The 14,180-nt window shown below is 39.3% G+C and overlaps 1 protein-coding gene across 7 annotated transcripts in view; it reads right to left on the bottom strand.

Annotated features, from left to right (window-relative positions):
- ART3 (ADP-ribosyltransferase 3 (inactive)) overlaps positions 1-14,180 on the bottom strand; it is a 117,131-nt gene that overhangs the window by 22,225 nt on the left and 80,726 nt on the right. For 2 of the 7 annotated variants that reach the window (XM_036243980.1, XM_036244007.1), the window contains exons 1-3: positions 6,357-6,407; positions 6,148-6,225; positions 659-1,379 (exon numbers count right to left, since the gene is read on the bottom strand). In XM_036243980.1, coding sequence (XP_036099873.1) covers positions 659-1,379; positions 6,148-6,225; positions 6,357-6,359 — 802 coding nt within the window. In that variant the 5' untranslated portion in view covers positions 6,360-6,407. Of the gene's footprint in view, positions 1-658; positions 1,380-6,147; positions 6,226-6,356; positions 6,408-7,911; positions 8,025-14,180 lie in introns of those variants that run through there. The other 5 variants (XM_036243995.1, XM_036244001.1, XM_036244018.1 and 2 more) reach the window with 4 other exon arrangements.

Raw genomic sequence — 14,180 nt, 5'->3', positions numbered from 1 at the left:
CTCTACTTAGTAGATGCTAGTAGCAACTAGGACAGTTGTAACAACTAAAAATGTTTCCTGCCATGCCCTGGCCAGTCTGGCTCAGCAGTCAGAGCATCAGCCTGTGGACTGAAGTGTCAAGGGTTCAATTCCTGGACTGAAGTGTCAAGGGTTCAATTCCTGGTCAAGGGTACGTACCTGGGTTGCAGGTTTGATTCCCAGCCCCAGTGAGGGTTATGTGGGAGGCAACCAATTGATATGTCTCTTTAAATCAATGTTTTTCCCTCTCTTCCTCTCCCTCTCCCTCCACCCCTAATTCCCTTCTAGTCTATCTAAAAATCAATGGAAAAAAAATCCTCAGATGAGGATTAACAAAAAAACAAGAGAGTGTTTCCTGCCTTTGTCAAATGACTCTGAGGGGCAAATTGTTCCTGGTTGAGAACGATGGCCTTATAGCACTATTTTATTTTTTTAACTTTAAATAGTACTGTAAATGTGTTACTTTAATAAAACTAAATTTTGGAGGGAAAAAACTAACAGTATGAAAGGAGCTAGACTAGAGACCACCAATGTCATTTCTTCTTTCAAACACCTCTCAGTTTCCTACCTGACCTCTCCCTGGTCCTAAGAATCCCACACCTTCCTTCCCAGACAGAACAGACAGAACAGAGACACTTACCTCCTAGAAACGCACACTCGTAATGGCTGCAGGTCTTGTTTGTGCTTTGAAGGATAAGGTTATTGCCAGCCCCATCCTGGGACACATGAAAAACCTCATTCATAGGTATTAAAATAATTCTTTCACTTTCACTTTCTTTATCAAAAAATTTTTCAACAGCAACTCCAAAGCATGTGTGAATAGTTAACAGAATGTGTTGGTCACTTGCAGCTTGAGGTTTGGCTGAATATGCCAAGGTGAATTGGCCAAATCTGGCTTGGTTTGGCCCTCCAAAGGTAAATGAAGTGCCCTGGCTGGAGCTATACACCACATTTTTGTAACTATCCTCACAAGGTCTTCTCAGCAACTGCAGGGCTTTTGTCAGGTAAAAATGAAAAGCTTTGAACTGGAAGCCAAAGATATAATCTTTTCGAGATTGGCCAGCCATCTTCACAGCTGCATTGAACAGACGGTAAAAGGGGGAAGTTTGCTCTTGAGCTTCAGAAATATATGCCATCAGGGCTATTCCATGGTTATCCTTAAAACTCACAGGGAGAAAGAGCTGAGTCTTCCGAGCTTCCCATTTGGCTTTCGCATTTTCCCACACATCTTCCAAAAGCTGATGGCTTGCTTTTTCTTCCTTGAGCAGTTGGGGAACAAATTTGATTTCCATCCTGTCAGTACATTTCTGGTATTCATCATCAAATGCATTATCTGCCATGTCTAACATATTAGCCTTCACCTTCAAAAGAAAAGGAAATTAATACTCTTGAAATAAGATATTTGGTGTGTCATTTTCTCTCACATTACTGCTTCCATACTTTCATACCCTGCCAAGAAAGAATCTCTCTCTTGCTTACAACCAACCTTTTTTTTCCTAGAGAGAGAGAAAGGGAGAAGGAGAGAGAGAGAGACATCGATGAGAGAGAGCATCGACTGGCTGCCTCCTGCATGCCCCCCACTGGGGATCAGGTCCACAACCTGGAATCGAACCAGCGATCTCTTGGTGCATGGGTCAATGCTCAACCACTGAGCCACACCATCTGGGCTATGTTTTTTATGTAGAAAGTATATTCCGTTGCTATTGATAACTTTTCTCACTTATGACCTATTTGTGTGAAAGAGTAAGTTAGTGGGTAAGATACGGGTATGATTATGACTGTAACTCATTCATTTGAACCTTGTGGTGCAGAGGAAAAACCAATGAGTATAAAATTGAAGAAATGGGTGGCAGTCCTGACTTTGAAAATATTCTTAGCCAGATTTCCTCCCTCAAAACTATTGAGTGAATATGAAATTACTATGCATGAAATACTATACATGACAAATACATAATGGCAAATATCACCCCTCTTCTTTTGAGGACACTCCCTTCCTTGTCTACGTGGTTTGGGTAGGACTAATTCTGCACCTTCAGCCCCAGTGATAAGCGGTGAATCAGGGTTAAAAACCAGACACTCTTTCTCTACAATCCTAAATTCTAAGGATACTACTGGCTTGGGGAAGCCAACAGTTATCCTTTTAGTTGCATGGAGAATCCTGTCTGCAAATAAAGCCAACAAAGAAAGGCTTGCAGAGCTGAGGTGGAGAAAGAAGAGAGAGAGAGAGATGAGACCCTGATAATATAACTAAAGGCCCTGGATCTAACTATACTTGAAGTCTGTATTTTACCTTAGTCATAAGAAGCAACAAATGCCCTGCTGGCTTGAGCACATTTGCATTGTTTCTGTCATATACAACTGAAAAAGGCCCAATTCATCTTTAAATGATACATATAGCTAAGAAACAGGAGGGTGTACTATAATTAATACTAGCGTGGAGTCAGACAGATGTGGGTTCAAATTCCATTTCTGTTACTAACTAGGTACCAATTAAGAATGGGAAAGTTATTTGACATTTCTGAGCTTCAATTTTTTAATCTAAAATGAGGATAAAGTAAGAAAATATGGTTAATTGTGGGGCTGTTGTGAGGGTTAAATGATATAATGAACATATGCAAAACCTTAGCTCCATGCCTGGCACATGTCAAGCCTTCAACAAAGTGTAGTTATTTTTAATTATTTCATGATAGAAATATATGCATTATATTGTAAGTTCCTCAAGGATAGGATCTACATTATATTTCTCTTTCAAAGTCCAAGCCTCCACACATATTGAAGTGAATTAAATAAGAACCCCGTACTCTGGCCTACCGATCAAAAAATAGGATGAGCAAATCTGCCTAGGGATACAATGTAAGGGTTTCTATAAATGAAACAATAATGTCTTGCACATCACTCTCTCTTTCCACTATTCTATACTACTTTTATGGCACACTGGTTGCATAAGCTACACTGTAAATTAGAGCCTTAGTTGGAGACTTTATAGACACAGATTGACTAACTTGTTTGGAACTGAGATTTGAACCTGGGCAATCTATCTCCAGACACAGACTCTTAATCAAAATGTTTCCAATGATGTGGACCATTGAAATTTATGTAGCACATTTATTTACTTTTCCGTTCTTAAACATGTTTTTTCAATTTTTATTAATTTATTTTTGTTACAGATGTTTCTCCTTTCCCCCCCCCCAGACACCCTATGTAGCACTTTTTAAAGGGTTTAAACCCTTATGAAAGGTTGGGCAGACAAGTCATCACACCATTTTAGAAACAAAGCTGTTAGGCCACCAACAGAAACTGTCTTTCTTGATTACCATCCACAGAATATTCTGCCGGGAAAGACCCCTGTACTCTCCAGTCTGTAGGTCAGTTTCTTGCAGTGGGAATTTGAGCTTCAGGAGATTGCATCACTGCTGCCTCCTAGCCAAGAAATTCACTTTCCTCTGCAGCACAGAATGTACCAGAGAGTAACTTAGACAACAATGGCTGATTTATCTTTAAGACTTCAACATATTACAAGACATCATACCCTCAAACCACCACCTTCCACATTCCTCAAGTCATACCAGAGTTGATCCAATATGTTCCTGTCTGTTCTATGCCTCTAGCCAGCCTCCACCTGTCTAATTTTAGCCATTAAGTCTTTCTGGCCTAAGGCCACTGCTGATTGTGTGTTCTGTACAGTGAGTGCCTGGAACAGTGAAATGGTTCACAAATGTCACCACCGTTCAGAGACCACTGGATGGATATTAAGGTACAAGAGGCTAGGTGAACACACTGATTACATATTTTCTTCCTCTGATTTATCCATTGAAACAAAGGCCAATACTGATGAAGTTCAGTTACCAAAAGTTATTACAAAATTGTGGAAATGATCTAAATGTTCAAGAAAAGAAATTATGGAAATTCACAGGACAAATACTTTAGAATTATGTTGCAAAAGAATATTAAAAATGAAAATCAAAACCAGTGAGATACTACTTCATAACTATCAGGATATGGCTATATTAATACAAAAAAAAAAAAAGGAAACTAAGTGTTGGCAAGGACACAGAGAAAATGAACCCTCCTACATGTTGGTGGAAATGTAAGATGGTACAACACTTCTGCAGTTCCTCGATATGTTAAACATAGAGTTACCATATGACCCAGCAATTCTACTCCTAGGTATATATTCAAGAGAACTGAAAACATATGTTCACACAAAAACTTATACATGAAATTTTATAGCAGCACTACTCATTCATAAGAGCCAAAAAGTGGGAAAAACCTAAATGTCCATAAATTGATACGCGTATAAACAAAATGTGGCATAACCATACAATGGACTATTATTCAGCAATAAAAAGAATGAAGTACTAATATATGCTACAACATAGATGAACCTTATAAACATTATGCTAACTGAAAGAAGACAAACAAAAGGATAGGCACTGTTGATTCCATTCAGATGAAATGTCCAGAACAGGCAAACCTACAAAGACAGAATGTAGGTAGGTGGGAAGGCCAGGGGATGCAGGGAAGTGGGAACTGGACTGACTGCTCACAGCTACCGGATTTCTTTTTAGGTTGATAAGAATGGTCTATAATGAGACAGTGGTGAAATTAAGTACAACATGGTGAATCTACAAAAACCACTGAATTGTGCACCTTAAAATGGTGAATTTATTTATTTTTAATCCTCACCCGAGGACTTTTTTTTTTTTTCATTTCTTGTTCAGATAGAGTGGGAGGGAGGGAGAGGGAGAGAGAAACAGCAACGTGGAAGGGACACATAGAGTGGCTGCACCTGCACAATTCAACCAGGGCCGGGGACAAACTGCAACCAAGGTACATGCCCTTCGCAGGAACTGAACCCAGGTCTCTCTGGACCGCAGGCCGACACTCTAATCGCTGAGCCAAGCTGGCCAGGGCTAAAATGGTGAATTTTTATACATGAGTTATATCTCAAATCACACTATAGCCCGGCCCATGTGGCTCAGTGGGTTGAGCATCATCCTATGGACTGAGAGATTCAGGTTCCATTCCTGGTCAGGGCACATATTTGGGATGTGGGTTCAATCCCAGGCAGCTGATGGATGTTTCTCTCTCACATTGATGTTTCTATCTCTCTCTCTAAAAAATCAATTTAAAAAATCACACTACAGCCCTGGCCGGTTTGGCTCAGCGGTTAGAGCGTCAGCCTGCAGTCCAGAGAGATCCGGGTTCGGTTCCCACTAAGGGCACGTGCCTCAGGTGCAGTTTGCCCCCTTCACGTCGATGTTTCTCTCTCTCTCTCTCTCTCTCTCTCTCTCTCTCTCCCCATCTGAACAAAAAATGGAAAAATATCTTCGGGTGAGGATAAAAATAAAACCACACTACAGTACAGACAACAGAATACATAATGATTCTATAAACAATGGATCAGAATATTAAATTCAAAAATTGATAAAATTTTAAGAATTCAAGATATCTTAAGGAGGTACCTCAACTCAGTGGACAAATACTCAGCAGTGATTTGATAGCTAACAATGTGGGGGAAAATTAAGTGAGATGCCTGGCTCATATTTTACATAAAAATGTTACAAAATGTTTAAAGATTCAACTGTAAAAAAATAAAATAATAAAATTTCTATCAGAAAAAAAATAGTGCATGTGGGAAAATGGTCATTATATAGTAGTTTAGTAGAAAACATGTGACCAAATACTGCAGTGTCATCTTATTTGGAAAACAAATACATATTTTCAGACTATTTAACTACCTGGAAAGACATCTGTAGCACAGTATTAACTTAAAAAGGTAAAAAATATATTTTGTAAATTAAATACACACACACACACACACACACACACACACACACACACAGAAAAGATAACAAGACTACACCAACAGATTAAGAATCTTTCCCTCTGAGTAGAGAGATTGTGGATAATTTTTACTCTCCTCTTTTTGCTTAATTTTAATTTTTCAACTTTCTGTAATTAACATGTATCAAATGTGTAAAATGAAAAGATGAAGGCTACTTAAAAAACCTGATTTATCTATTCTGTCTGTTCTCGTTTGGGTTAGGAACCCACACAGATTCTTAAGTAATGTTATATCAAGAGTTCCTAGTCTAATGACCATGTACTTCCCACTCCCAATATTACCTGGAAGACATCCATTAGAATCATAGCTGACAGCAGCATGGTGACCATTTCAAAATGTCCTGTCTTCATTTTTCTCTTCTAAATTAAAATAAAAAAATTCCAATTTAGTAGACTTAAAAAAAGAGGCTTAGGGAAGGGGAGCACTGTATGCTATATATATTTTCATTCTGGGTGAAAGTGTGTATTCATGATGGTCAGAAAGAGATTACCATAAATTCCAATTGTTGGAAGGGCCTGGATGTTGCCTGTTGGTCTAACACCCTCATTCTACAGATGCAGAAACAAAAACTCAGAGAACTTCAGCAATTTGTTCCAAGATGAAATCTATTGCCTTGGCTGGTTTGACTCAGCGGTTAGAGCATCTGCCTGTGGACTGAAAAATCTTGGGTTCAATTCCTGGTCAAGGGCACGAAACCTCAGTCAGGTTCGATCCCCGGTCGTGGTTGGGGTCGTGCAGGAGGAAACCAATTGATGTGTCTCTCTCACATTGATGTTTCTCTCTCTCCCTCCCACTCTATCTTAAAAATAATGGAAAAAATTCCTTGGGTGAGGATTAAAGTAAATAAAGATTCACTCTATCCATTTACACTATTCTCCAGATATGTTGTCTCTCCCACCACAGTCACTGGTGCTCACATTTTCTTGCTACCAGTAAATCTCCCTTCAGCATACTCAGGCAATTAACACCAACTAAAACAAAACAAAAACAAAAACAAAAACATTTCAAAATTGGTCCCCTGCTCCCAGTTTCCAAGAACTCTCCAGGAGTTAGAGGCCATGTACTTTATCCACTCTTCTATCCTCTTTGGAAACCAAACCATGCCCATAGGATGAAGAAGATGAGGAAGCCAGTAATGATACAAAGCAGGTTATCCAAGGGGACCTCCTTCCCTCAAACAGTCACATTCAAGAGAAGCCCAAGGAGCTCTGGCTGGTGTTGCTCAGTAGTTAGAGCACTGGTCAAAGCACTGAAGGGTTGCAGGTTCAATTCCTGGCCCCAGTTGGGACGTGTGCAGGAGACAACCAATCCATCAATCTCTCTCTCTTTACCCCATCGCTCCCCGCTTCCATTCTCTACCCCCCACCACTCTCTCTAAAAATTAATGGAAAAAATATCCTGGGGTAAGGATTAACAAAAGAGAGAGAGTGGGGGTGGGGGGGGAGAAGCCAAAGGATAAAACAAATGCCTTGCATAACTTTCTGAAGGCGGGAATGAGAATAAGAAGGAACTGGATAGGCAGCAATTCCAATAAGATTATACAACCCTGCTGGATGAATGCCCAATATTCATCACAATGTTTATGAGACTGAAAGGGGTAAGTAGGAGGGCAAGAGGCCCTAAGGGCTAAAGCTGTCCCAGAGTCATTAAATGATTCATTAAAGGTGGTCCACAGTTCCTTCCACATACAACACAGTTAACATTACTGAAACTGAACTAAACTCTGCTTTACCATACCCATCCCCATACGCTGGCATCTGAGTATGAGAATGAAAGCACAGAGGAAAGGAGAGTCTTCCCTTTGGCCCTAGATTCCCACCTTTATTTAGGAGCCATTTGTTTCACTAAAGATATTAAAATAATAGTACCAAACATGCCACTTTTGTGTTCAACTTCCCTTTCCAAAAAAAAGATTTGGTCTATAAGACTTTGCAGATAACTGTCACAAAGTAGTATGTGCCAAGAAAGCTCAGAAACCAGGTTTGTTTGTTTTTCTTTCTTCACTTGTGCAGTCTGAGTGTAAATAAGTAAAAATGTTTATTTACCTGGCTTCTCTGCCTGTGGAGGAGATTTAAATGATGCTAGGTCTCAAACTGTTTCCCCACTCTCTCAGTTGTGGTGAGCGTGTCTTCAGAATGGGAGGTTGTTGACAGTGAGAGCTGAGAAGGGAATGCTTTTCTTTTTATAAACACCCCCAGCAGTAGCTTGGCAGTGACACATTACCCCATTTGTGTTCTGCTATTTATATCTGGCCCCCACACTATCCCTTGGAATCACTGCTGTTAACACATGAAATCTCCAAGAGGCTTGTAAAGCCACAGCAATTCCCTCTAACCACACAGCACGTTCAGTTCTGAGCCCTCAGCACTGGGCTTCTCTGAGAGTGATCACTTCCCACTCCTAACCCCTTGACTCTGGGATGTCAAACTAAAGCAAGACTTTACCCTAGCTAGATGGTTCACATAACTAAGGGGACTTGCTGTGTTAATCGCTGGCAATGATGATGGTTATCACCATTCACTCAACCAACTTACTGTATTTCAGGTACTGTACCAGATACTGGGATACACAAGCAAGTAAAGCAAAGTACTGAGAAGCATTCGCAAGCTAATGAAAGATATGAATATGTATACTTAACCAGAATACATGTTAAGAATCTTAAGTATGGACAAAGTCTAGTGACAGAACTGAGGAGGAAAGAATTTGGTAATACCCAAGCAAGGGACACACAGTAAATATATTGATTACATGCTGAAGAACAGTTAAGAGTTCATTGACTGGATAAAAAAACCACTGAGTGTCCTACGAAATTCATGCATATGTATATCAAAATACATTAATCAAATGTATTAAAGCCCTGGCTGGTTTGGGTCAGCGGTTAGAGCATCGGCCTGCGGTCCAGAGAGATCCAGGTTCAGTTCCCACTAAGGGCACGCACCTCGGTTATGGTTTGTCCCGGGCCTTGGTTGGGTCATGTGGTGGCAGCCACTCGATGTGTCCCTTTCACATCGATGTTTCTCTCTCTCTCTCTCTTTCTCCCTCCCACTCTATCTGAACAAAAAAATGGAAAAATGTCCTCGGGTGAGGATTTTTAAAAAAATGTATTAAATAGCATTATTCATAACCACCAAAAACTGTAATCCATCCAAATGCCTACCAATATTAGAATGGATAAATTGTGGTATATGATACAATGGGTTTTGTATAACGTTAAAAATGAATAACCTCTAACCACATAAACAAATGTGGATAAATCTCAGAAAAAAAATTATGAGTAAAAGACACACAAATGCATATACTGCATGATTTAATTTACACAGAGTACAAAATCAGGCAAAACACATTTATGGTATTAGATGTCCGGAGAGTGGTTATTCCAAGTGGGAGGCAGTAACTGGAAGAGAAGAGGCACAAGAGGAGCACCTGGGATGCTACTTAGGTTCTGTTTTGGGCTCTGGGTGTTGATTACATTGATATTCAGTTTGGGAAAATTCACCAGCCTATATACTTCCATGTATTTTCCTGTGTGTGTGTGTGTGTGTGTGTGTGTGTGTGTGTGTTTTACACAATATAACATTTTCAATTATCATGAAGTGTATCCATTTTTACAAGACCTATCTCATCTCTGCTCTCCAGACTCTTCAAAACTTCTAACCTCCTCCCACCTTGCTGGCTAAGCAATTTAAGATTAAATACACTAAATACAATCCTAGAAACAGTATCATTTTTTAAAATGCAGTTTGGTTAAGAAGGAAAACAGTGTGTGCACATGTGTTCAGGCCTACGCTCATGCTGACCTGCTTTTAAGTCCCAGGCATGTGTGCCCACAGGAAATGTGGTAGTAGGGTTTTCCTGTCTTTGACCCTCTCAAACCTAACAGATACAGCTATGTATCACACAAAACATGGAGTCCACCAAAAAGAACATAATAAACACTTCACTGCATGAAGTACAAAGCAAGTTTTGCCTGTTTATTCCCAATATGACTTTGCTCTATTCCTGTTTTCTTCCTGTTTTTATCTCTTGATAATACTCTTTCAACAAGTATTTGAGTCCTCACAATGTTCCCAGCACTGTCTTAGATACTGGGGGTATAACAGTGAACAAAATAAACATCTTGCCCTTGCCAAATTTATATTATCGTGGGAGGAATAAATAACAACTGAAATAAATAAGTAAATTATGTAAGTATGTTAAAATATAATAAGTACTTTTTTAAAAAGGGGGGGCAGGAATCAGTGGGGGTAAAAGGAGAAACATTTGTAACAAAAATAAATTAATTTTTAAAAAAAGGGTAGTACAAGGGAGATTTAGGAGTGCATAGAGAATTTGCGATTTAAATTGGGTGGTTAGGGAGAACTCACAGAAAAGGTGACATCTGAGCAAAGACTTGAAGGAAATGGGGGAGATCAGTTATGAATGAAGATTGTGGTAGAACAGTGGCCAAGCAGAGGGAATTCAAGCAGGTCAATACCACTGAAACAAACAGATAAGGGAAGAGTAGCAGGAGTAAGGTCAGGGAAGTAAGGGGGGTTGTAGGAAAGATCATGTCTTTGCAGGCCATTAAGAACACTGCATTTGCCCTGGCCGGTTTGGCTCAGCGGTTGGAGCGTCCACCTGCGGTCCGGAGAGACCCGGGCTAAGGGCACGCACCTCGGTTGCAGTTTATCCTTGACCCTGGTTGGTCGTGTGGGTGGCAGCCACTCGATGTGTCCCTTTCACATAGATGTTTCCCTCTCTCTCTCTTCCTCTCTCTCCCTCCCACTCTGTCTGTACAAAAAATGGAAAAATGTCTTCGGGTGAGGATAAAAAAAAAAAGAACGCTGCATTTTATTCTAAGAGAAAGGGAACAAATCACAAGATTTGAGCAGAGGTATGACAGGATCTGACTTACTTTTTTAAAAAGAACCATCCTGGTTGTTATGCTGAGAGTAATCTGAGGGTAAAAGTAGGAAGACCAGTTTTACAGGTTATTCTAACAATGCTAGCAGTGGCTCAAACAAGGATGGTAGCAGTAAAGGTGAGAAGATTGTGTGTGTGTGCTGTTATCTTTAGGTTGGTTAAGAATCCTCCTTTTGAAAATTAAATTAAGCATAATATCTTCAGATATGATAAGGAAAAGTATTTGCAGGTTCTAAAAAGCTATTTTCAAAAATGTAATGATTTATTAAAACTAAATGGAAATCATCTGTAACAACATCAATTTATTACACAATAAAAATGTTTGGACTTAGCCCTGGCCGGTTTGGCTCAGCGGTTAGAGCGTTGGCCTGCGGTCCAGAGAGACCCGGGTTCGGTTCCCGCTAAGGGCATGTACCTTGGTTGCAGTTTGTCCCTGGCCCTGGTTGGGTTGTGCGGGTGGCAGCCACTCGATGTGTCCCTTTCACGTTGATGTTTCTCTCTCTCTTTCTCTCCCCCCCCCGCCCCCGTCTGTCTGTCTGTCTCTCTCTCTCTCTCCCCCCCTCTCTCCCTCCCACTCTATCTGAACAAAAAATGGAAAAATGTCCTCGGGTGAGGATAAAAAAAAAATGTTTGGACTTAAATTCAGAACATAATTTTAAGATTGAAGCAGCAGGATGCACTGATAGGATGTGGGCTGCAAGAGAAAGAGGGGGTAAAGGATTATTCTAAGATTGTTAGCTTGAATAATTGGAAAGATAAAGATACCAATGACTAAAATAGGAAACAAATATGCTGGAAGTCAGGTGAAGAAAACATTTTCAAGAAAAAGGAAAAGATCAAAAGCCTCAAATGCTTCTGATAGGTCAAATAAGATCAGGCCTGAGAACTGATTGGTGGATTTAGAAATGTGGAGGACACTGACAGCCTTGATAAGAACAATTTTTAAAAAATTTTTTTTATTAATTTAATTTTGTTACAAATGTTTTTCCTTTTTCCCCCACTGACACCCTCCTCCTAATACCCCAACCCCAGCATCGTTGTCTATGTCCACTGGTTACGCATACATGCATATAAGTTCTGTGGTTTATCTCTTCACTCCCCCCACCTGCCCCCTCTTCTGAGTTTATCAGTCTGTACCCTACATCTATGTCTCTGGGTCTATTTTGTTCATCAGTTTGTTTTGTTCATTATATTCCACAAATAAGTGAGATCATGTGATATTTGTTTTTCTCTGACTGGCTTGTTTTGCTTAGCGTAATACTCTCCAGGTCCCTCCATGTCATCTCAAAGGATAAGTGATCTTTCTTACAGCTGCATAGTACTCCATTGTGTATATGTACCACCGCTTTTTTATCCACTCATCAATTGATGGACACTTGGGCTGTTCCCAGATCTTAGTGACTATAAATAGTGATCCTATGAACACTATTGAGTTGTATAAGTATTCTATATATTTTGGAAATTAACCCCTTATCTGATGTATCGGTGGCAATTATGCTCTCCCATATAGTGGGTTCCCTTTCCATTTTGATGGTTGTTTCTTTTGCTGTGCAGAAGCTTTTTAGTGTGATGTAGTCCCATGTGTTCATTTTCTCCTTTGTTTCTCTTGCCTTAGGCATTGCATCGGTGAAAATTCTGCTGCATGTGATGTCTAAAATTTTGTTGCCTACATTTTCTTCTAGAATTTTTATGGTCACATTTAAGTCTTTTATCCATTTTGAGTTTATTCTTGTGTATGGTGTAAGTTGGTGGTCTAGCTTTACTTTTTTTTTGCATGTAATTGTCCAATTTTCCCAACATTTATTGAAGAGGCTGTCTTGACTCCACTGTATGCTCTTGCCACCTTTGTCAAATATTAATTGAGTATATTGTCTTGGGTCAATTTCTGGGTTCTCTGTTCTGTTCCATTGATCTATATGTCTGCTCTTGTGCCAGTACCAGGCTGTTTTGATCACAGTGGCTTTGTAGTATAACCTGATATCCGGTATTGTGATCCCTCCTACTCTGTCCTTCATTTTCAAGATTGCTGTGGCTATTTGGAGTCTTTTTTGGTTCCATATGAACTTTTGAAGTATTTGTTCTAGTTCTGTGAAATATGTCATTAGTAGTTTGATGGGGATTGCATTGAATCTATAGATTGCTTTGGGTAGTATGGACATTTTAATGATGTTAATTCTTCCAATCCATGAACAAGGTATATGCTTCCACTTTTTTATATCTTCCTCTATTTATTTTTCAATGACCTGCAGTTCTATGAAAAGGTCCTTTACTTCTTTGGTATCTTAATTTTTTGCCGCGATGGTAAATGGGATTGTTTTTTAGTTTCTCTTTCTGTGAGTTCATCGTTGGTGTTAAGAATGTCATCAATTTCTTGACATTAATTTTGTATCCTGCTACTTTGCCAAATTCATTTATTAAATCTAGCAGATTTTTGATGGAGTCTTCAGGGTTTTCTATGTACAATATGAGGTCATCTGCAAATAATGACAGTTTCACTTCCTCTTTTCCAATTTGGATCCCTTTTCTTTTTTCTTCATGTCTAATTGCTGTGGTTAAGACATCCAGTATTATGTTAAATAAGAATGGTGAAAGTGGACATCCCTGTCTTGTTCCTGTTCTTAAGGGAAATGCTTTTAGTTTTTGCCCAGAGTATGATGTTGGCTGTAGGTTTTTCATATATAGCCTTTATTATGTATAAATATGATCCCTCTATTTCATTTGTATCGGAAATGGGTGCTAGACTTTGTTGAATGCTTTTTCAGCATCTATTGATATGATCATATGGTTTTTATCTTTCATTTTGTTTATGTGGTGTATCACATTTATTGATTTGCAAATATTGTACCAGCTTTGCATCCCTGGAATGAATCCCACTTGGTCATGATGAATCATTTTTTTGATGTATCTCTGGATCTGATTTGTTAATATTTTGTTAAAGATTTTGGCATCTGTGTTCATCAGGGATATTGGCCTGTAGTTTTCTTTCTTTGTACTGTCTTTATCTGGTTTTGAAATTAGGATTATGCTGGCTTTATAAAATGAGTTTGGAAGTCTTCTGTCTTCTTGGATTTTTTGGAATAGTTTGAGGAGAATGGGTGTTAGATCTTTGAATGTTCGGTAAAACTCCCCTGTGAAGCCATACAGGCCTGGGTTGTTTGCTGGGAGTTTTTTAAAATTATATCTTCAGTTTCCTTAGTTGTTATTGGTCTGTTCAAGTTTTTTACCTCTTCCCAGTTCAGTTTTGGGAGACTGTGTGTTTCCAGAAATTTGTCCATTTCATCTAGATTGTCCAATTTGTTGGTGTATAATTGTTCATAGTATGTCTTGATGATCCTTTGTATTTCTGTGGTGTCGGTTGTTACTGCTCCTTCTCATTTTGTTTATTTGGGTCCTCTCTTTTTGTTTCTTGGTG

Source organism: Molossus molossus, unplaced genomic scaffold (genome assembly GCF_014108415.1).
Source record: "Molossus molossus isolate mMolMol1 unplaced genomic scaffold, mMolMol1.p scaffold_m16_p_1, whole genome shotgun sequence".
Lineage (NCBI taxonomy): Eukaryota > Metazoa > Chordata > Mammalia > Chiroptera > Molossidae > Molossus > Molossus molossus.
Note: the sequence above shows the minus strand (reverse complement) of the source record. Positions and strands in the feature narration are given on the sequence as shown.